Source organism: Anastrepha ludens, chromosome 6 (genome assembly GCF_028408465.1).
Source record: "Anastrepha ludens isolate Willacy chromosome 6, idAnaLude1.1, whole genome shotgun sequence".
In the NCBI taxonomy this organism is placed as follows: domain Eukaryota; kingdom Metazoa; phylum Arthropoda; class Insecta; order Diptera; family Tephritidae; genus Anastrepha; species Anastrepha ludens.
In genome coordinates this window covers 42,099,215-42,124,255 of record NC_071502.1, presented here as the reverse complement: position 1 = coordinate 42,124,255, position 25,041 = coordinate 42,099,215, and the positions used below count along the sequence as shown (strand labels likewise).

General features: G+C 35.9%; 1 protein-coding gene across 1 annotated transcript in view; it reads left to right on the top strand.

Moving 5' to 3' along the window:
• Positions 1–25,041, top strand: part of LOC128868544 (potassium voltage-gated channel subfamily H member 8) — a 215,847-nt gene that overhangs the window by 173,295 nt on the left and 17,511 nt on the right. Inside the window, exon 12 of the mRNA XM_054110756.1 lies at positions 9,992–10,087. Coding sequence (XP_053966731.1) covers positions 9,992–10,087 — 96 coding nt within the window. The remainder of the gene's footprint in view (positions 1–9,991; positions 10,088–25,041) is intronic.

The window sequence follows — 25,041 nt, the reverse complement described above, 5'->3', positions numbered from 1 at the left end:
TATTTCTCCAAATACATTAAAGAAAAAAAAAGACTAAAGTAGTGCATAATTTGGGATTCCCCCTAAATAATTCGACTTACAGAAGCATGAGCCAGGAATTCAAGACACAAAATTTCGAGTTATGGGACTAAAATTAAGTTGCTCTCTAAAACCTATCGCCCCATTCGATTTAGTTCGAGTTGTAGAAACTTTAAATTTTAAAATTTCGAGTTATGGAAGCGGGACTGTTTAGTATTTAATTTGTTTTTTTTTTTAACTTTCTGCTGAGAAAGAAAGTTTCATAACAGTGAACTTTCTGCTACAGTTCTTCAGAGTTAGACTCCGTATGTACTCGTAAATATTATACAAAATTTCACTTCTGCACTTGAGTGCCACGTCGTATGCGGAACAATTTTCTGCAAACTCTTCAAAAGCTTAATCATACATAGAAAATTGGATTTACACTTGTCATTTTAGCAACATATTCGCTTCATCAAAGTAAAACTTTTCACACATATGCTTATACATATATCGTGACAGCAAATCAATTGTAATTTTGTCTCATCGATATTGCGAAAGGTATTTCTTATGAGGAAGAATAACAACAAAACACAAAGAGAAATCATCGTTATCTAGAGTTGATTGTTTGCAGCAGTAGTGTTGAAATTGCTGCGAATGCTCATATGTAGCACAGTTGTGAACAAAATAATCAGCACAGCAACTTCAATTGACAAAGATTATAGAGTATAACATAAGACATAAAACTCGGCTCAGAAACTACTTTTTTATTAAAAATGTAAGGGCAAATGGCGGCAAGTATAACTGCACATGAACTTTAACGTTCAATTTCGATGAAATTTGTCGAAGAAGCTCTACTATATATGTAGCATAAATTATGCAAAAGGGAGGGAGTATTCAGTGGTTGCCGAGATGTAGTGGCAAAAAATGTTTATTTGTTTTGTAAGTCAAATTATTGTCTGTGATATGTCTATGATATTTATGATTTTTTTTAATTGTATTGAAATGAAAACTTTGAATATTTTCATTTAAAATGCTATCAAACTTCATTGAATTTGATTGAATTTTTGTTTTCCACAACGCTACTCAAATTATGATATTTATGATTTTTTTAATTAAATGAAAGCTTGGAATATTTCTTTTAGCATGATACCAAACTTCATGATTAAGTTTTGGTTATCCGCCAGGGTATTGATCAACGCCGTCCCTACTTTGACTAGTTGCTATCGATGAAGAGCTGATAATACTAAATAAGTGTGGGGTTAAGGTAGTAGCATACGGCGATGACTTCGTTCTGATGGTATCGGGACCGTTTCCCTGAGTCATGGCTGAGATTTTGGAAAGGCCACTAGCTGTTCTCAGTCGCTGGGCTGCCACCTGTGGGCTTCGAGTCAACTCTGACAAAACGGAGCTGGTGCTATTCACCAGAAAATATAAACCTCCACCCTTTCGACTTCCCAGATTAAACAACCACGTTCCCCTGCTCTCGTCGGAGGTTAGATATCTTGGAGTGATACTTGACTCCAAACTCCATTGGAAGCTACACATTGAAAATCGGGTAGAAAAGCCCAATATAGCCTTCTACTCCTGCAAATCTATGTTCGGTAAAAAATGGGAACTCAAACCACAGGAAGTTCTGTGGATGTACAACGCAGTGGTTTTGCCAATTTTAACGTATGGATGCCTAGATTAGTGGGAAGCTCTTTGGAAGGGCTATAATAACACTAAATTGCGGAGAGTGCAAAGAACTGAATGCAGAAAGTCTTTTGGACTCATCACCATTCAATTTCCAAACTTTCAGCTGTGTTTACCGGTCACTGGATGATCGACACACATGTGGAAAATCTAGGGTCATTATTTAACCCCCATTGCAGAAGCTGTGGGCTCTTCAGAGAAGGAGAGCACTTCCTCTGTAAATGTCCGGGCTTGGCAGCTAGACGACTAAGGTCACTGAGCGCTTCTTTCCTCGGCAGCCTGGGGCAGTGCGCCAACCTAAATCCAATCAATCTTTTCGATTATATGAACGGCTCTGCCTGGCTGTAGATATCTGCCTGTTGGAGGTCGCATAATGGTATCAAAACGGTGCGTTAGTGCTACTTGAAGAGTGCCAGACCGGCACTTCAACCATTTCACCATTAAATTAATATGTAGCATAAATTCCTTAGTAATAAATATCGACAAAGTGATAGAAATACCAAAAAAACCAGAAATATCCCATTTTAAACGAAATTAGGGCCTAACAAATAGATGACACTAGTTGTATGGCATTTCTTTATGGCATTTATGGCTCTTTCTTGATTAGTACTAACCTTAAAAAGATAGCTGATAAAATTTCATGGTATACTATTCAATAATTCGTGAGTTATTGTGCTAAGAGTGACCCTACTTTTGTTATTTTCAAAACAATGGATCAAAAAGAACTTAATTTTTTAATTTTACACTACTTATTGATGGGCAAGCGAGATAATGGCTTAAAGAATGTTATAGGAAACAATAATAAAACGATGGTTTGCTGACTTCAAATGTGGTCGTAGCTACACCGATCATGCACAATGCAGTGGACGTCCAAATGAGGTGGTAACACCAGAAAACATAAAAAAATCCACTAAATCGTTTTGAATGATCGAAAAGTGAAGTTGCGTGAGTTAGCTGACATCGTACATATATCAAAAGAACGTGTTGACTTTATATTGCATGAGAATTTGACCATGAGAAAGCTCTGTTAAAAGTAGGTGTCGCGTTTGCTCGCTTTCCAGACAACTCACCGTATCACAAGCCAATCAAAATCCATCGTTTTGGCAGATTTTGCTCCCAGCAACTACTGGCTATTCACAGACCTTAAAAATCCTCACGGGTAAAAAATTTTGCTCGAATGCAGAGGCCTACTTTGAAGCAAGAGATAAATCGTTCTACAAGAGTAGTATTGATATGAAAGAGCGGCGCTGGAATGATTGCGTTGTTCTTAATGGAAATAACGTTGAGCAATAAAGCTAATTTTGAACAAAACAAAAACGTGTTTTATTTGTTGAGTCTGGGATTTTTCAGCTTTGAACATTATCGTTTTCGAAAATTTGTTTATTTGTAGGCTGGATTATAGTAAGAAATAAATTGAAAAAAATTTGAAAAAAATTCATAATTTTCAGATTATTTAAATGAGAAAGTAAAATGTCTTCTTTCTAATATTTTTATAAATTTTTTCGTTTCAAGTTTTTAGTATAAAATATACTTAAAAAAATTTTTCCAACAAAATTAAAATTTTTTGTTATTCATTAATGTTATGCACAGTAATAGCTGATTGTCTAGTTGTTGTTGTTGCTGAGGAGGTTGAACATTTCTGAGCTGAAATGCTCCTAATTAGTGACCAGCACCGTTTTACGACCACTATCTCGTGTGATGCAGATTTTGTTTTTTTTTTTTTTTTTCCAAGTCAGATCCATTTAGTGAGGTGCAAGTATAGCAGCAAATCCTTCATCTCGATGCCTGAGATCTCCTTAATTTGCTGTAGGAAAGGCTTACCAAAGGATCGGAGTCGTGCCCTGGCTAGTCCCGGATATTCACATAAATAGTGGAACTAACTTTCCTTCGCCCCTTCCGCTTGACAGCTTCTACAGATAGGGTTGAAGGGTAGATTGAGTCTAGCTGCATGATCCTCCACTTTCCAATGTCTTGTAAGGGTTTAGGTCATTCGTCCTTTGGATTTTGTATGACGGCCATATGTTTTTTGTTGTAATACATGTTGGTATTTGCTTCCATCTTCTTTCGGCTAAAGCATGATGGTGTGAAGCAATGGATGCTTTTAGTGTGTTCAGTGGGGTGGAGACTGCCACCGCCTCTGCTATGTCTATGTCTACGCCGAAAATATTTCACTTTAAAAAATTAATTTTCGGCATTGAATAAATCCCCAAATTATTATTATTATAATTTTTTTTTTCATGAATAAAACCAAGTTCAGAATAATTAGTGTAGTTTTCCAAACGCCCTGAAATCACTTGACATGGAGCGCTCATATAATATAATATTTACTTAAAATCACCTCTTGTTTAAAAAAAAAAAGATACTCCAAATAGCAAAATTGCAATCCTTTCTCGTTTTTATTTCAGTGTCCGTAACTGTATTTGTCGAGAAGCCATCTAAAGTTTCCCACGTCCTGCGTATCATATATTACCATATTTCCATGTGCTTTTGCATTCATACTATGAAGCTGCTTATTTTCGTCGGTTGCCTTCTTCGTTTGCCCTCTGAAAATATAAAATTATATCATAGTAGCTTTTTTTGCTGTAATGTTAATGCCTTTGATTGTATTCCAATAAAGAGACATGACAGTGAAGCTATTGAATATCTGAGAAGAATATCATGAATACTGGTGCACGTAAGAAGAGTAAAAACGAAAAATAGTAATCAAAGGAAAAAATGCTAATAAATTATAAAATTTGAAATACAATAAAAATAATACTCTTTTATTGGGCCGAGTTTTTCACACAATTTCAGGAGTGTATCTAGAGGTTGTTCTACATATGACAAGCAAATGTGGAAGACTAACGAAAGCTAGACAAATTGCAAGGAAAAAAGTGCACACATTGTTTTTTTTAATATTTTACTTCTAATTCCTTTTACTTTTTCCCACATCAACACTAATTTCCTAACATTTTTTTGACTTTAAATACACTCTTGGAAACAGTCCTCAAAATCGAGCTTTTTTAATCTTCTTTAGTTCTATATTTACCGCATTAATTTTCTCGGTATTGCTGCCTAAGATTTTTGCTTGAAAATTTTCATCATATTTTCGATGTCAGTAATCAGAATCACACAGCGTCAGATCTGGGCAATATGCTGAAAAGATAATTTCTTCGATGACAAAAATGGCAATAAAATTAAACTAAATTAGTATTCTCTCTAAAAAGTAGTGAAAAATTACCCTTTTTCATAATTAACCAAACAATTTCTGAATTCTTTTGACAAGCAGTTTTTCGTATACCTTTTCGTAGTTATAGTCTAAAAAGTATTTAGGCGAATAATAGGTAAAAGTTTTTCTCTGATGGAATAAACCGATATCAACATTTCCTTGCTGACTTTTGTTTCCTGACTTACGCAGGTGGATTTGCCTCCTAAGGGTCGTATCGCTTCCGGATCATATTTGTAAAATTAAACTTCGTCAACTTTTGTGAGGATTTAAACTACGAAGATTCTCCGTTTTCGAACTTTCTTAGGTAATATTGAGCAAGATGAATTTTCGATTCTCTTTCAGACTCTCAAAATTCGCAGACCAATCGAGCAGATTTCTGCGTGTACTGTAGATTATTCTGCAATATTCGGAGTGCTATCATGGTATTCAAGCTCAATATATTACCTTTCACCAGGCCCACATTTGTCTCATTGGCAGAAGATTTTCGCCGGCCTTCTTGAGTCCTGTTCTCCACGGAAAAATGTCGCAGTGTGGAATCATCGAACAATTTTATATTCAACTACTTGTTTGGAATTAATTGAAAATTTCGATGAATTTGACGAAATAGGTATTCTTACTTTGCATATAATATTTAGAATGAATTAGGTAGCGATAAAATCGCTCATCTTTGAACATCGCTCAGTCATTTTACCCAAAGGTAATACGGGGGGTTCTGGCCATTGCAACATCGAAGGGAACTGTAGGGCGGATGAACTGGGGAGAATTGGCACCAAGTTGACTGATGAGTACACCGACATTGACAAGGGCACACTCTTATAGGCTTGAAGGTCAAGAGAAAGGTTTTAAGGTCAAGTGCATCGAATGAAAGGTGGCGTAACGCATCCATTTACAGAATCGCCCGACAATTGTGAACGACTGTCAATGCTAAGCGTGCGTTATAACGGGCACTGACTGATGAGGAGATACGCCAAGAGGATAGGCGTGTAGGCACATGACTTCTGCAGAAGTTGTCTAAATTAGGAAGAGACGATCTCGCATAGAGGAAAACCGCTACAACCTTACCTAACCTAACCTAACCTAACCTAACCTAACCTAACCTAACCTAACCTAACCTAACCTAACCTAACCTAACCTAACCTAACCTAATCTAACCTAACCTAGCCTAACCTAACCTAGCCTAACTTAACCTAACATAACCTAACCTATAATGAAACATTGTACGATTATTTCAAAAGGTATAACATTTCTGGATTTAAGAAAAAACAAAACATAAAATACCATCAATTTAACGAACTTTCGTTAGTCCCCCAGTACTTTTCTTGAGAAGCCTTTTCTTGCCCTTGCCTCCCGAGGCTTAACCGTTGTAAGAGAATTTGTTTTCAATTTCTTAGTATTTTATGTCAACAGTGAGCATCGAATCTATACCCACTGTTTGGTAGTCAGTCACAAACCTCCTTTACTACGGCAGCTTCATACAAATAGTGATGTATTTTATACTCCGCAGAAATGTGAATGCTACATAAATATAATCGTGTGTGTGTGTATTTTACTTCTTTGTGCAACTTTGTTGCTCTGTTTGTGTGCGCATTCGAGCGTTTCTATTGATGTGTGAAAAATTATGCGATAAACACCAAATTTGATTTTACGAAAAGATTTCGTCGACATTTCAAATACGATTTATTACAAAGAAATTAAATTGAGCTTTTGACTTAACGATCAAATTAAATTTAGGTAAAAGTATACATGCAAAAATTGTTTAATTTAATTTTTATCTACATCAAATGTAATTACAAATTACTACAAATATTAGGGCAATTGGCAGCAAAGGCTATCGCCTCTATATAAAATACAAGCTACGGCTAGTAGTACAGGGTATCCAGTGACAGAATTAGGAATTAAAAACTCAATTACTAATAAGAAAAATTTCTTTTAAAAACTATTTCAAATAAGGCAAGTGCAGATTTTTTTATTTCTTGTAATCTGGCCTTCGTACCCCGTGCAACTCGCTGAAAAAGTGATGTCAGTATGCTATCAACTTCGGGAATGATATTTTCTTTGAATGCAGAGATGGTCGCTGAGTTTGTTTCATGGTCTTTACTTTTGAGGTACCCCCACAGAAAAAAATCCGTAGAAGTCACGTAGCATCGGCATGGTCGTTTGCGCCGTAGAGCCATCTCAAATCTTCATCGTGCAGTCCTACCTCAAAGGCCGACGTTTCTTTGTTACGCAAAACGAAGAACACTCTGAACTCTGTGAAAGTTTAGCTGGTGTACGCGAGGGCAGTATAATGGGCCCAATCCTTTACTTGCTCTACCCCCAGGATTTATCAGTTACTGAGGAAATTATCGTCGCTGCTTTTGCAGATGACGCCGCTGTTCTCGCTGTTCTCCAAAAAGGATTTCATAATATAACTCCATGGTTAAAAGATTGGCGAATAAAATCCAATGACACAAAATCAGTTCAAGTAACTTTTACACTCAATCGAAGCATTTGCCCTACCTTAAAACTCAATAATGTAATCATACTCCGAAATATGGTATGCACCTCAACAGCAATTTTAAGCGGAGACACACATATTTTCACTAAACGTAAGGCACTTGGAATCAAACTCCGAAATCTATGCTGGGTACTTTATCAAAGTTCTCATGTTTCTCTCAAACGCAAGTTTTTACTCTACTCAGCCATCTTAAAACCCATATGGATCTATGGCATACAACTCTGGGGCATCGCAGCGAGCTCTAACATCGAAATACTCCAAAGATTCCAGTCAAAACCACTAAGAATGATTACAAATGCACCATATTACAGGGCAAAGGCCCAAATACATAGTGCTCTGAAATTTCTCACAAAAGCTGAAGAAATAAAAAACTTGCCAAATAACACAATATAAGACTCCAATCGCCCCCTTCAATTGAAGAAATAACTCCGATCCGAATCCGATCTTTTTTTAACAAACGGAAGAGGAAGTCAACAATGGATTTATTATACGAATAAGCAAACATCTAGAGATGGTTGCACAACTAGATGCTTTCATGCATGTCTATTATAATGTCCTAGTTTTAAGTACAAGTATTGCTGAATAAAATACAGATTGCAATAAATAAAAGCATTAAAAAAAAAAAAAAAAAAAAATTGCTGAAACTATTTGAGATATTGAAGAAAAAATGTTCTCTCATTATTGGCAGAAAATAATCGTTCAAGAGAAATCGTCCACACGATTTGCTTGCTTTCCACGATGTTCACAAAATATAGTCCAATAAGTCCATCGCTTGACAACGCATAGCAAACCGTCACTTTGGGACTGTGAAATTTACGACGAGCAAGGCAGTGTGCTTAAGTCTGTCTCACTCCCTAGTAGACGGGAAGCATAGCAAAATCGGCTAACCTCTAATCAACATTTACTTATGGAACTTGGTATTTATATTTCTGGCCTTGGACGTTTCTAGCCTTATCAGGTGCCATCTGACGCTTCCATTGGAAAGTTTGAATTGGACATATTGTGTGTTGCCATAAACCTAGGCACATTTAAATTCTACGGTTTTTAATTAATAATTTCTAAAAATATTTTTAGTACGTGATTTTATAGCTTCTTCAAATTAGTATGATAAACTGCAAGCTCGTTGTTGTCTTTGACGGTGTTGCGCATTTCATCCACATAAAAAAATGTCGAGCATGTGACATGGAGACACGGAATTTTTTAGCAACTTAGAACTTGCACTTTATTGTAAAGTGTGGTTATGTTTGAAGGGCCGGTGTTGATTTTGAACAGAATTCAATTTTTTTAAGAAATTATTGTCATTTTTCTTTATTATGATAATATTGGTATGACTAAATTACGTGCAGAACATAATATTGGCCAAATGGCAGCCACATCCTCGGCGGCACACCTCCATCCGATGATCCAAATTTTCGATGACGCTGAGGCATAATAGAGGTTCTATGCCGTTAATGTGCCGAATTATCTCATTCATTAGCTCTTGAATTGTTGCTGGCTTATCGACGCATACCTTTTTTTTTCAAATAACCTCAAAGAAAGAAGTCCAACGGTGTCAAATCACATGATCTTGGCGGCCAATTGACATCGCCGCGACGTGAGATTATTCGGTCATCAAATGTTTCGCGCAAAAGAGCCATTGTTTCGTTAGCTGTGTGACAAGTGGCACCGTCCTGTTGAAACCACATATCGTCCACATCCATATCTTCCAATTCGGGCCATAAAAAGGTCGTTATGATCTCACACTTGACGTTTAGGTTTGGTTCACATTCAACATCGGCCTTTGAAATTTAACCCCCCTTTATATAAATTTTATGGACTGTAAAACTGCATACAAAAATGTTTTCCCGAAATTTCAGTCAAAAATCGTTGAATTGGGACGATAAGTTAAAAAATTGTTCCAATTATTCCATAAAGTTTTACACTCTAATAAATTTGAGTTCTGTTAGGCAATGAGCTATGGTATTATACAAAAACAATAAACCTTAAACAAAAAGTAAGGTCAACGTATTGATGTGCGCTGGTTGGTATACTATATAAGAGTAGTTCGCATATAACCCATAGTCAAAATTGCCTCACAAGGTAAACATTTTTGAACATTTTTAACTATACCATATGATAAAATAGTACAAACAAAAAAGTAAGCATCACTTTTAATTTTAAATTTTATATCTATACACATACCTGTACATGCATATAACATAAAATAATTGAAAAAAAATATATGGAAAAACCACAAAAAGGGGTCACATATCTCTTCCCCAAAACAATTTAATCAAGTTTCATTTTTGCAACAAAAAACAAAAAGAAATAAATGTTACGAGTATTTGGCGACAACCAACAAAACGACAAGTTGATGGGTATAAGAGCCGCCGCATACATATACGTCATCATATCAGTCACCCGTCACCCGTGACAAAGGCTTCGGAGTGATGACAGTAGCAACAGTTGCGCTCTAGGCAATGCATGCATACACACATACACAACAACAACATAGTATAAAATATTGTATAATACAAAAATAAGTCTAACGTTTTATTTGCTTATTTGTCATTTACCTTTTCTTGTACCTTTCCCATTCATTTGAACAATTTCAGACGCTACGCGAATTTCCTGAGGAGCTGCGCGGCGACGTGTCCATGCATTTACATCGTGAGATTCTACAATTGCCTATATTCGAGGCAGCGTCACAGGTAATTCTGAGCTGAATTTGTAAATCGATATGTTTTTCATTATATTGCGATTTTTAAACGATTCCCAAGGTAACGCATATTTCTTTTGCGCCTTTTTGTGCGCGAATTGTTTTCTTTGAGTTGTTGATTTTTTGCATGAGATATGAGTATCGGCGAAATGAAGGTAACATGAAGTGGTTGTATTGAATGAGTATGAGCGCCATATTGCGATAGGCAGACGGTGAAATTGCGAAAAAATACGTGAAATAATCTTCCAAGGTGCGGAAAATGTAAAACAGGCGAAAAGCATGTCTGGCAAGAAAATACTGTATTGTAGGCATGTTGAGATGGTATTTGGTGTGAGCTACACTGCTTGCGCACTACGTAGTATTGGGGTATTGATTGATTGCAATCCTATTAAGGTAAGATTTTGAAAGTAACGTAAAATTTCTATACAGCGCCGAAACTACCTGTTACGAGAGAACAGGTAGACAGGTAGAAGAAGACATCCTTTTGCTTTGCGTTGCATGCATAAAATATCCAGAAGGATTATCCTAACAATGAAACCAATAAAAACACTTTGAGTTTCATTGGCTAAAATTTACTAAGAATAATATTTTATTGTTTTTAGAAGGCAATCATATACGGATGAACGATATGAAGTGCACCACAACTGTTTGTGTCAAATTAGGTTTTATTGATTTCAAAGACAAAATTGTTCAAAAATGATTAGAATTTTAACATATTCACTTTAGCCCGATATGACCACATTTTGCCTTGACTATAGCCTTCAAACGGTCAAAAAATGAGTTGCACGAATGTGATCTTGAGGTATTTTGGCCCATTCTCGTACGAGTATAATCGCTTTTTTCAGCGCATCCATACTGGTATATTTTTTAGTCACCTCACCTTGCTCTCCAAAATGAACCAGATAGAATAGTCCATCCGATTTGCATCTGGCGAATTCGAAAGCCATTGTGTGGACGAAATAAAGTGTGGAACATGATTTTTTAACTATTCTTGGTTCACACGAGCTTTATGAGACGGTGCCGAGTCCTGTTGGAACGTCCATTGTCTACGACCGAAATGTTTGTCTGTCCACTCTAAAGCGGCTCTAAAGCAGCTTGTAAAACATTTTCCCGATAATAAGTCGCATTTACTTTGACACCAGCCTCGATAAAAACGATTGGAGAGCATCCATTGGCGGTCACTGCGGCCCAAACCATTACCTGCGATGGAAAATTACTTCGAGTGGCCATACGTAGGCTCAAATTCAGGTATGAGCGTTCGGTCAAGTAAACACGATAGTTTTGAGGGTTTTTATGAACTGCTCAATTGGGAATTTTTTTTCATCACAAAACACAATGTTAGGAAATCGCCACGTTCGTGCAAGCGCAACAACTTATTTGCTTTTCCGCACCGAACTGTTTTTTGATGGGGTGAAAGATCGTGTGCTTTTTGGAACTTGTAAGCCTTGACTTTGAGCTCATTTTTCAATATGCGTCGAATGCTGTCTTGCGATATTTTCAGTTCTTTGGCCATTTGTTTTCCACTTCGACGTGGATTTCGGTGACGTCGAGTCTTTACTTTCCGAACCATTTCTGGCGTTGTTGCGGTTTTTTTTGGTCCACCTCCATAGCGTTTTGCAATACTACCAGTATCATTGTAACGTTTTATAGTGCGATACACAAACATTTTATTCACTTTGAGGTAACTGACCTCACGAACAATGGCTGGTTGTGATTTTCCAGCCAAATATGACGCAATCACACTATTACGTTTGAATTCCATCACAGAAAAATGAAATTTATCAAAACTGAGACGGAAATGCTTTTGAGGGCTTATAAACAATGTATTGATCTGTCATTAGAATAATTTTGACGTTGATGTCATGAGCTGTTTTACAGATACCGGTAGTGTGAAGATGGTAACACTTCATATCGTTCACCCTGTACAATTTTTTGTAATGAAACTCCATTTATTTTTAAATGCTTGTATGCTCTTGAATTCATTCAGATACATTTTTATTAACTTAGTAACCACATCTGCCAGATTTTGCCATGAACAACGATTGAAAATATATATCATTCAAAAATTTAATATTTATTTCTTTTGCAATTTAATTCTAACTAGTTGGCCCGACAGATACTCTGAAAAAATTTCAATATTTTTTTTTGTCTTGCCATTTGTAGAAAGCGTTTGAAAGTGTGTAAGAGTGAGAAAAGAACGAGCTTTTGAAAGGTTTTATGCATTTGCATACTAAATATTGTGGACATAATTTTATATTCGGTTTGGGGAGGAGTCCATTCAGAAGTCAAAGTTAACTAAGAAATTTTCTTGCGAGATGAATTTTTAGGCATTTTATCATCGAAAGGCTGAGAATTTGCTATATGTTGGAGATTCGGTCGACTTTTGTGACTCGAATTGATTACAAAATTTTAGCTAAAACTCTATTAGGTCTAAATTTTAATATAACTTTTAATATAATTATATAAAGTCATCCCACTACTTCCCTACAGAAATCGTTCGGTCGACTTTGGTTCGAAATTATTGCAGAGTTTTCGCCTTAATGCAAGTCTAAAATTTAATATGAAAGCAAGTTTTCTTGCTTACAGAAATCGGGACCTCTGATCCTCGCAACCATAAGTTTAATGATCCAGCGTCTTACTAGGATCGAAATACTAGGATCAGAAGTCGTATGCTAGAGTTTAGTGAGTAAGCCCAGTAGTCTTCGTTCAGGGAGCGATTACCATGTGCTCAGATTAGTGCTTCTGCTTGTAGTAGTAACTTTAGTCGCCTCTTCAATTTATGTGAGCAAAAATCTCAAAAAGGCGGGTTAGCTGGGACTTGGTTCCCCAATTACAGGGTTCTATATGCAAGGCTTGTTTAACAAAGAATATACATTTTTGATTTTTCTCTACATACATTTTGTTATTCATCTATATCTGCTTTGTGCTCTTCAAAGTAATCCTCTCTCGGAGTAATCCAATATCCTTCTTCATCTTGGTTGGCGCGATAACCACTTACGCGATTTTCGGATATTGTCATCGTTCACGCTTATGCGCCACGCGTTGGGACGGGCATAATGAGAGTCTTATATATAGAGTGGACTTTACTACTCAGTTGCCTACTTAGTCCAAATTAGCACTTGTTGGGAAGAGAGATTCTAGGTTGAGTTTGAAGTCTGTCGTTCCTTTCGGTGTTAATGCTGGTGCGCAAATAGAGGAAGTCTTTTACAACCTCGAAATCATAACTGTCAGCAGTGACGTGGGTGCCGATACGCGAGTACGCCGACTGTTTGTTTGATGACAGGAGTTACTTCGTTTCCAATATCCAGATATAATTAGTACACTGGCTAGCGGTTTTCGAAATATAGGAAAACAAACATTAAATTGTTTTGGATAGTTAAGAATTGCTGCACAAAACAAAAAAATTGCCAGTTCGAATGCCCATTTTAAAACCGTCTATGAAGATTAAAATCTTAAATGATTATATGAGAGTCTTCGTCACCTCTTTCTGTAAACTTGTGTGTGGGATTTTTCTTCTAAAGAAAACTAGTAAAAATTTGTTCAGCTATGGGACCAACCGACTTGAAATATTTAGTTTCTATAAAAATACAATTAAGGCATTACGTGAGCATAAAACTAGGAAGTGCAAGGTAAAAAATCGAAATAAAATTAATTGAACATTTGCCGCACCTTCATCGCTTGAGCGTATAATTTTAACTATTAACCGTCCGTTGTGTGAAAGTTTTATATTCTTTCGTTGTTTAAAATGGCCTGGCCAGGCCACCTATGAGAACACGTGCTTTATTTATAGGCTGGTACGAAAATTATGTCTGTAATCAATTTAAGTGTAATACCGATTAATAAAAAAATAGATTGATTAGTGTTAAAAGAAATTTATTTATCAAGGTTCATCCTTCTTACTGTTTTTTTTTTTAATTATTTGAAAAATTCAATTTATAAATAAATAAATAAAAATATAAAATTTTAAAAGTTGCTTATGAAGTTGACTTAGTTACTGCAGCTAGGCATATGCTGCAAGTGTAGGTTTTGGTTTCTAAACCGTGAGTTAAGCACATTGCATCTTTGCAAATGTGGCAAGTAAATCGGGTTTTTATTTTTAACTTATTCAGTTTAGTACATAGCTTGCACAATGGCCGGTGCTGTGAGAAGTTGATGGTGGATCCTGTGAGAGATACACTATTTAAATTAATTATATGTTTCAGTACGAATTTGGATGTTTGTATAAATACTTACATAAAATACATTGAACTTTTGCATTGCTATTTTAATTCCTGGTCTACCATATACCCTGGGATTTGCTGCACGTGTTTCCATAAGGGGCATTGTCAGTTGTTCAGCCAATTATAATATAAAATCCCTTCGTTGGTCTGACTTCTTGCTTGGTCGCAAATGCTTGTATGTAATATAAGAAGCCAAGCCAGTAATGTCAAGCATATTAAAAAAAGGGCCAATGGCCACCGGTTTGTTGCGCGTTTGCAACTGTAACCAGAAAGCATTTTGTCCATTGTATCAACCCCAGACTTATTTTCATTGTAGTCTAAGACAGCTGCAGGTTTATATTTGTTTGAAGTTTCTGTGGCTTGCGTGTAATGTTGTGTCGACAATACTAGCACATATTTGTCTACTTTGGCAACGTATGATAACATAGATACATTTTCATCCAGGAAAGCAAACAAAGTTTGCTATACCTATAGGTCGAAACTTTTTATACGGCCTTGTCTTTTTGTTCAGCGGAAAGCATAGAGGAACAAATTTTCTATTTGGGCGCACTGTGCCTACGACAGCGAATCCCTTCTGCATAAGAGACTTGGCCAACTCGAGTGATGTGAAAAAGTTATCGCAATACACCGTTCGGCTGGAATTACGATACCTCTCTACCAAATCCAGTACCACTCTTTCACCTTGGTTAATTTTTCGTTCTTCATTTGGTCGTTTTCCTGTGTAAATCTGTCCCTTGAGAGGGTAGTTTGTTGAAGAATCGCAGACCCACCAAATTTTTATGAGTGAGGGAGAACCGTATTAACTCTTTCTTGTACTCTAATTAGTCAGAAGACCAAGTACGGTGCATGGCTATACTAAAATTGCAGTGGTGGCCTATGCGGGCCATTTACCCTAACATATGAAGTTTTTGTGTAAAATGTATTTTTTTTCATAATCACTTCGCTGGAAATGGTTATAAAATTTTCAGAAGATTCATCTAACAGACCTGTATGGTATATTTTCGCCGTTTTTTGAAAACTTAACGAAACAAAAAGATATACCCCTCTAAAATTCGGAATGGCCTGAGTAGGCCACATCACACAACGGACGGTTAAGAAGTAAGTTTTTTTTTATTTTAGATTCGCGTAACATACAAGTAAATATGGTTTCAACTTGTGCAAGTTTTAAGAATTTTTTATTTTAATTGTTTGGAACTAAATAAATAATTCTCGAAAATTCCTAATATTTAAGTTCGTAAAAATTTGTTTAATACCATATCGAACGTTTCATGTTGAAAAAAGCATTAATTTTATTAAATTTGTATTGAGGAAATGAAAAATATATTTCGAGACCAATCCCGAAATCCAGAAATAAGCAATTATATTAGTATTAAGATTCAAGCTCAATTTCAGGAGTTAGAAATATTCGGAAACCGGATCACCGGTAATACTAGGCTGTTCAATAAGTTTTGCGGTTCGATAAGAGAGATCGTTGCTACTAGCCTAAATTTTCTTACTCTTCATATGAACGCATCCGAAGTTTTATTTCAATTTGTCAATTCATTATTTGTTTACAAGCCACGACGTTTCACAGTATTTTCTACAATGGAAAAAATCAAGCATCGTGCAAAGATTGAATTTTTATTTTTGGAAGGCTTAAAGCAAAGAAAATTCATAAATGAATGTTGAAAATGTATAATGACTTTTCGCGATCACAGACGAAAGATAAGCTGATGACGACCCACGTCATAAACGTCCAAAAACAGCAATAACACCAGAAATCGTGGAAAAAATACTGAATATCGTATTGGAAAGTTCTTCAGAAGCTGAAAGGGATTTCGTATTTAGTAGAAGTCGTAGGCATCTCATTGGGCAATGTAAGCAATATTTTGACTGAAGTCTTTGGGCACATTGGGTGTAGCTTTCTCTAACAAAGGAACAAAAAACAAACAAAAATTCGAATACGACTTTCTCAGCAACATTTAGCGCGTTTTCGAAAGAATAAAGTGTCAAAAGAGTGTTTTGACAATGGCTTAAATCCATGAATTAAGACTCGAATTGTTGAAGCAGTCATCTATTCACCAGATTTGGCCCTTAGCGACTTCTCTGTGCTTCCAAACCTATAAAATCCATGCGTGGAAAGCGTTTTTCATTTAATATTGGTCTAACATCTGCCGAAGCGTATTTTGCAGCACTTCCAGATTCTCACTTCAGGAATGCAATTCATAAGTGAGAATCTCGTTGTAGGAAGTGTATTGATGTTCAGGGATACTGGAACGAATAATAAAGTGCGTTTCGAACCATAAAATTGTGGTTTTCCTTATCGAACCGCAAAACTTATTGCACAACCTAGTATTTGCCCCATTAGGATGTACAAAAGCTTGCCGTAGTGTGAGCTGTTAGAATGCTGCATTGAAATTACTACGTTTACTTGAACACGCACCATACATCTGCGCACTATGAGTCAACCATTTCAGTACTACCTATTTTTTATTTTTTCCCTTATGCACTCCGTTCGGGGGCATAGGGACACCACAAAACTTTTCCATCGTACACGGTTATAAGCTGTTGTGCTTGCGCCGTCCCCATTTGATTTCGGCATCTGCTAGTTCGCGCAGCATCGAGCTTCTCTAAGTATTCCTTGACCGACCGCGACCTCTACTGACTTGCGGGTTCTAGTCCATTCTCGTGGTGCTATCTAAGGATTTTCTAGGCCTGTGTCCTATCCATTGCCACTTTCTGCATTTTATTTGCCATATTACACAAACGTATCAGCTTGTTCGAAGCAGCCAATGAGCATCGTCAGAGCCAAGCACGTCGGCTTTAAAACGGTAACGTTTCCTAAACACGCACAAAATGTTTTATTATTTAGGGCATACAATGCATATTTTTTCTCTATACTCACCTGCAGAAAAACTGGTTGCAAAAGTATTATCATCAAAGCAAAATACTTTCAAACATCCGCAAAGTGTTTTTCTCTCAAGTATTTTAGTGTAACGCATAACTTTGTACAAGGACATGTACATTATTTTGAAGGATTGTTCGCACAAAAAATTTCCAGCGAACAAACAACAAAATGTTCAGTATATGGAGCGAAAAAAAACACAGCAATAAGTCATGCGAACTCTTACAAGTACAAGAATGCTTGAAAGAAACATTACTAAACAGTTTCTACACGTATTTTGTAGCACTAAGTCAAATGGCCACAAAAGAAGAAGAAGAGCTAGGGTAGGCAGGTAGAAAGGCAAAAGGCGGGACAACAATTCAAGCTTGTAATTTGCGTGTAAAGGTAACCATTAGAAGCAGCAGTTGAAGATCAGTAAAATACTCAGAAAATGTGTAAGTGACAACTTGAAGAATTGAGGTGGGCAGGCGGGAGGTCATAGTACAGTGAGGGATACAAAAAATTAATAGTCGCAGAAAAAATATTTAAGTGCAAAGTTGAGTTGGAGCAACGAAAATATTCACATACAAAATACTCTCATACTATATCCAAGATACACATTTCCTAAGAAGCTCGTATTATTTGCTGCAGACGTGTATACATTTTTTCTAGTCAACTTGTTTATGTGCCACTATTATATTTTTTCTATTGTAATAAGTCATTTTTTTCATTTTCTTGCACACTCGATGAAGGTAATTTTCTTTGCAACTTTCTTGCCCTTTTCTTATTACATCTGCTTATTCATATGTGTGCAAAATAATCGCCATTCAACAAAAAGTTGATAGATGACATTTTCTACCGCATACGTTTTTTCTCTTCCTTTAGTTTACTTTTTGCATAAATTGTAGCTAAGTGCAGAAGGCAATCTGTTTTAAAGCGAAACATTTCATATTAAAATGATTTTGTATTTAATTTTAAATATATATTTATCTTATGAATGTTCTTCTTATCTTGTGCCGAATGAGTTGGTGCATGAAAAAGCGACTTGAGCGAAATCCCCAACGAAGTGCCAATCAAACGGCGAAAAAACTGAAAATATCTGACCGTAGCACCCGCGCAAAAAAAAAATTATTTCAAAGTCAAGCCTTACACGATCCAAAAGGAGCATGATCTCACACCGAAGCAACAATAAGTTAGACTTGAGAGTGCAAAGGAGTTGCTTCGCTTGGCCGAAAGCGGTCAATTTCCGAACATTGTGTTTTCTGAGAAGAAAATTTTTGGGATCGAGCAGTTGCACAGTGGTCCCGCCGCGTAGGAAGAGCGGTCATAAGAACTTTTGGCGTGATAAATGACTTTTTAGCACGTTTTTAAGTTGAGAAATGTTTTTATTTGTTAAAAAAACATTAAGACATATAAAAAGTAATATATATCTAATAAGAATATATATAAGATATAATAACAGTAATATAGGGTTATTCAATAGGTGTGCTTCAACTTTTTCCCGATAGGGAGGGCGAACGACGCAATATTTTTTATTTTTCGCTTGTCATTTGTAAACTTCGTTAGTATACATTTCATCATGGAACGCTACACACTTGAGCAACGATTGCAAATCGTGCAAATTTTTTATGAAAATAATCGTTCTGTTGCTGCTACTTTAAGGGGTTATACGCAGTTATGACTTTCAAAAAAATCGATTTTTTTATTGCATTTTTGTAATGTACATATATTCAAAAGTATACGCACGAAATTTGAAGTAGATCTAAGCAATACTTTCGGAGTTATACCTAATATAAATATGTAGAGATGCTTCGGCACGTTTTAAGGTAGGTATTGAAACTTTAAACGTGTTTTTTTCAAAACGGCATTTTTCAAGTCGGTGTACACGATATCTCGAAAACGGCTTGTTTGATCGGTCAACCGTTTTAACTCAATCTTTAAAGATACAGTTTCTAGTAATTAATCGTTCCTTTTGTAAATCTGATACTTATTTTCCATTTTATAATCAATTTACGGCCAAATTTAACGTAAAAATTGAAATCATTTTTTTAAAAGCTGCCATTTTGTGAAAATTCACTATTTTGATAAGCCGAACGAATTATTACTAGATAATCTAATATATTAACAAAATTTGTTTGGTTTTTTGATTTCAGATAATCCAATCCTGAGTTACGATTTACACCGTAAATCGTCTTTTTTTAAAGAAGGTTCCAAAAATCGCCTGCAGCGCGCTCTATAATCAACATTTTCATAAATAAAAAATTTTGTTACGTTCTTGAAGGATGCTTTTATAACCGTCAAAATTTTTCAAATTAAAATATTCTGAAGTTTCTTCAGGATAAATCCTTGACAACCCGTCTTTTATTTGCTTCATAACTGCGTATAGCCCCTTAAGAGCATTACGGCCATTTTACGGTCCATTTAACAAGCCGTCCCGTTTTGGGGTTATGTGAAGTCATTGGTCTACAGTAACAAGCCGGCGACGATTTGTGAGCTCAGAGCCAATATTAAACGCGAAATTGCTGGAATTTCGGCCGATTTATGCAAAAGAGTGGTCGAAAATTGGGTTCAGCGATTGGACTTCGTAAAACGTGCACGCGGTGGTCATGCAAAAGAAATCGAATTTCATACTTAAAAGTATATGTTCAAACTCGATAATAAAAAAAAAAATTAGTTAAAAAAGTCAAACCGTTTGTGTTTTATTCAAAAAACTTCAAAAGTTGAAGCGCTCTTACTGAAAAACCCTATATATATTTAATAAAGTAATATATGTATAATTAATATAAAAAGTCAAAGGAAAATTAGGTACACACATTTTTTATATACAATTTTTTTGTTTCGTTTAAAGTTTTGCATAAATCTTGAATTATAAACAATAATAGAAAAAAACATTAAATTCCGAAATTATGAGCAAAAAGTATACTTTGATGCCAGTTAACTTATTCTTATTTATGAAAACAATAAAATATTCACTTCCAAAAAAGTTAATGTACTTAGAAATACAAAACTTTTAACTCCATAAATCTAACACTTCTCTTGACATCATAGATTTCTTTTTACATGGTAATTTTCGTAGACTAGATATAAATGGATCGGAATTAAGAAGAGGCCTGTGCAAAAGATCCGTATTAGTTACAGTTCTTGAGTGCTTTCTGGTATTGTCACGTCTGAATTGTTTCACTAATTTATTACATGATTCAGCTGCCTCCTCTGATAATTCTCCAATTGATAATAAACAATGATCGATCACCTCCGACCCATGAATGAGCACTTTATGAACTGATGCAGGTAAATTATACCATGAATATTTACTAACTAGAATTTTAGCAGTGTCTAGTGCGTATATTTTGAATTTATTCGAATTAATTTTAAAACCAGATGAAAGACATTGTAGGAGATAACTACATCTGTCTATAACGTGTTTGTCTATTCCTGTGATTTCGGATTATATGGTTGAATGAAGGAAACATTATCGTGCTGTATTTCCATCATTAGAGGTGCCACTTCCTCCAATTCGCGGTTTGTCAACTATCAAGCCTAATTGTTCTCTAAACTCCCTCTGAACAAATTCTTTTCTCTGAGCTTAAAGTGCTTTTTCCTCAGATGAACGTGCTTGCCACCTTTTAAATTCGATTCTATAAGAAACATGAATAAAGTATTCAAAAAATCTAATCCAAGAATGCAGAGGTGATAAACCAAATTCAAATCTACTGGAGTTTACATGTTTGTTTCTACACTTTTCTAAGTCATTCATTTCTTTAGGTGTCGCACCACAAATATAACATTTACTCGTAGATAAGTCACTAAGAGCACAGCACACTTTACCATCAACCATAGCTAATTGTAAAGAGTGACTTACTTTATAACTATGGTTATCGATTTTAACAACAGTCGGATTCAAGTCACTAATAGCTTTTTAAAAATGCTCTTCTTCTTGAACACAAAGAGCTTTAGTTTCTTTAGCAAATTGCAAACGTATAGGCCGACAAAACCTTGTAGAGGATGGGCGAGGGTTTTCCCAAATTATCTTATCTGGGTCAGAGGTAATCGATTTACAAATTAATTTCAAGGGTACATAAGATGTAACAATTAAACTTCTATCTTCCGTTCTCGGATCAGAAAAACTTTGCTTGTATTCGCTCTGTCCAGTGCTGCCATCGAAACCCCATTTACCTACTAATTCATACTCAGTGCAACTTGATTCAGATATATTTACCAATACTGGTTTTTGAGATTCGAAAATTCGAGAGCAAGTGTGGTCCAACAAACATTGTAAATTAATTTCGGCAGATGATTCTGTAACGCCAATTCCTGTTGGGTAACATAGGTACACATAGGTACAGATTAGACCCTATATCAAGCGCAATCGCAGGTCATCGCAGCTGGAAATTATTTTTCCTTAAAGAGGACATACGTAAGAAAATTTTAATGTATGTTTCATTTGTGCAGATTCGTGCGAACTTAGTTAAAACTTTACAAACTTCTTATAAAGAAAATAAACGGCAAATTTTAAAGTACGTATTTTGTACGGTCTGAAAACCTATTAAATAATAATTAAAAAAGATAACAAAACGTTTAACATGTCGTACATACTTTCAACTTGAATTTCCATTGTACAACAGGAAATAAACACAGTAATGCTTAGAAAAATAACACTTCCCGGAACTGCGTAAGTACGGAGCGGAGGCCACGCTAACTATCACTTTTCAAATTCTCTTACTTTGGAGGCACAATTATAATGAATTATTTGTGCAGTTGAAATTTCTTTTGTACTCTAAGTTACTATGACTAATGAACTAACATTTAGCTAAATATTGCTGCATAATTTTAACATGACGATTTTCATCCAATGTCCTATGGCGGAACCACTGTGAGTTGGTAAATTCTTAAAACGATGGGGTTTGTTTTATCGACCGTTCATACGAGAATTTGAGTCATCGATTGTCCACCAAGAGGCAGCAGCCGCAACAGCACCCGCCTCAAAGTAAATTGATTCTTAGTTTCGTATTATTTTTACACAGTTTTTCTTTTGAATGGAATAAAAGTAATTTCCCAAACTAAGTTTATTAATTGGATACATTTCGAGTGCTGGACTCTGTATAATAAAATCAAATATAAGAAGTAGTGAGAAGTTCTATACCAGATATATTTTACTAAGCCATATCTTACGAATTATATATACCATAAAGGGCCTTACCAAAGTGACGACTAGATGCCAGTTGCTAATAATGCCTAGACCCTTTTCGTGTCGCCTTCGACAATTGTCAAGTAGACATATGTATGATATAACTTTCCACGATAGCGCAACGCATTAAAATTATTGAACTTATTCTGAAAATGGTCGATCTTTAAGAACAAAATATTGAAAAATTCTTGATTCTTGAATGAGTCGACAATTAAAAGGATTGTGAAAAATTTCGGTGCTGTCTAGTATTGAAAAAAGACTGGCACATTCTGTTGAGAATATTCCTGCTGTAGGGCTAAGTGTTGCTGAACAACCTTCAACATCGACAACTCGATGATCTCAATAATTAGGCATTCATAAATGGGCTGTTTGGCGGATATTACCTGTAGAAGTGCTTATGATGAAAATTTAGATGATGTCATTTTTTCACATATAATTGCTAAGAGCCGTATTTTCAAAAAAAATAGTGAAACCTGAAAGAATTAAAATTGTTGCATGTATTATTTTAAAACAACATACAGCGGCGTCATTTGAAATATCCTTTTTAATGTGAAGTGATAAGTTCTGAGCCTTTCCTGATACATGTAATATTTTGAGGAAACATAAACCAATTGTTTTTATTTTTTGCTTGGGCAATGGTTTTAAACTGCTCTGTTTTCGGTCTTTAGCTTCTGGGCGGTCCTACGACTACTAACACACCGGCCAACTTCGATTATTTCTGTGATTTTATCGACATTAAAACTGCCTCAACGGAATCGACGAAACCAAAACTGCACGGAATTGGCTGTTACAGTATCAGCACCATCGGCTTGGATTGCATTTTCCCCTTTATCAAAGAAAAACTGTAAAATGTACCGAATTTCCTTTGTGTTGACTTCTATTTTTCACTCCCTGTAACTCACAACTGAATGAAATAAAGAAAAAAGCAGGAAATGAATTTTTTTAGTATGAAATGTCACCTTGACAACGAGCATAAGCTTTAAAATGTTTGATGGATACTTTATGAGATACAGATTGTGACTACATACAAGCATACTAAGCTTCCACAGCACGATTTATGTATTACGAGGGGTGCCTTTTATATTTCGGGATTAGAGAACAAAAAAAAATTCTAATCATCGAAAATCACTTTATTGTTTTTCAAAATATTCTCTATGAAGATCTATACACTTTTGCATGCGTTTGAACCAATTGTCGAAGCACTTTTGCCACTCTGAATGAGGTACCTCCAAAACATGCATTCTGAATGCCGCAACCGCTTCTTCAGGTGTCGAAAAACGTTGACCTCTCAGTTTGTTTTTTACGCATGGGAATAAAAAGAAGTCATTCGGTGCCAAGTCAGGACTATACGGCGGATGACCTATTAATTTCTATGTTTTGGGTGCTCAAAAATGCAGTTGTTTGAGCCGATGTGTGGGAGCTCGCAATGTCCTGGTGAAGAGTGATACGTCTTTGGCGATTAGTTTTCCTAATTTCTTGGAAGACAACTGGCAAACAAATGGTTGTGTACCACTCAGAATTTACTGTTCTGCGTTGTTCTAGTGGTACGGTTGCGACATGTCCAGTTTTTCCGAAAAAACAGGCGACCATTTGCTTGGAAGTGCTTCGTGCGCGAACATCTTTTTTTGGATTTGGCTCATCTTGAAACACCCATACAGTCGGCTGCTGTTTACTTTCGTGCTCATATGCGTAAATCCATGATTCATCACCTGTCACGATGTCACAGACGTGTTTCGAAGCCCCGGGATCGTATTTTTTGAGCATTTCCTTCGACCAATCGACACGAGCCTTTTTTTTCACCGATTGACAAATTGTGTGAGATCCAACGCGAACAAATTTTTTTGACAGTCAAATGTTTATGCAATATTGAATGTATGCTGGTCCCACTAATGCCTAAGATTGTCTTAATCTCGCGATAGGTCACATGACGATCTTGCAATATCAGTTCGCGCACATCATCAATGGTTTTCGGAACAACAACTGATTTTGGACGACCTTCACGAAATTCGTCTTGGAGTGAACTACGACCACGATTGAATTCGCCATACCATCGACAAACACTGGTCCTTGATGGAGCTTCATCGCCAAAAAATGAATTAAGTTCATCCATGCAATGTTGCTGAGTTAATCCACGTCGAAAGTTGTAAAAAATAATCGCACGAAAATGTTCACGATTTAATTCCATTTTTGGACCGAGATGAATCTTTTAAGTGACTGTAAACAACACAAATAGCGCTGGTATTGCAAAACGTTCTGAGTACGTAAAAGCCAAAAAATGTCAAACTTTGCGATACAGCTGTCAGTTGCCAGATTGCAACACCAGGGTAGCCAAATCCCGAAATATAAAAGGCACCCCTCGTACATACTTTTTGTAAATCGACTCAAAGGTGACATTTTTACAGAAATGTTCCTTCAATGTTTTTATTTGGCGAAATCGGCTGTATGCTACAATCGTACAAGATAGAGGAAAAAAAGAAAAAAATTGCTACATTATTCTGCAATGCTCCGACCACTGTAGAAAGCCATATCATACATTCTGTTTATATATATTTATAATTGGCGCTTACACCTTTTTTGGGTGTTTTGCCGAGCTTCTCTCCCTATTTGTGATGTTGTTTCAGAAATGGAGTGACCAAAGTTTAAGCCGACTCCGAACGGCAGGTGGGTTTTTATGAGAA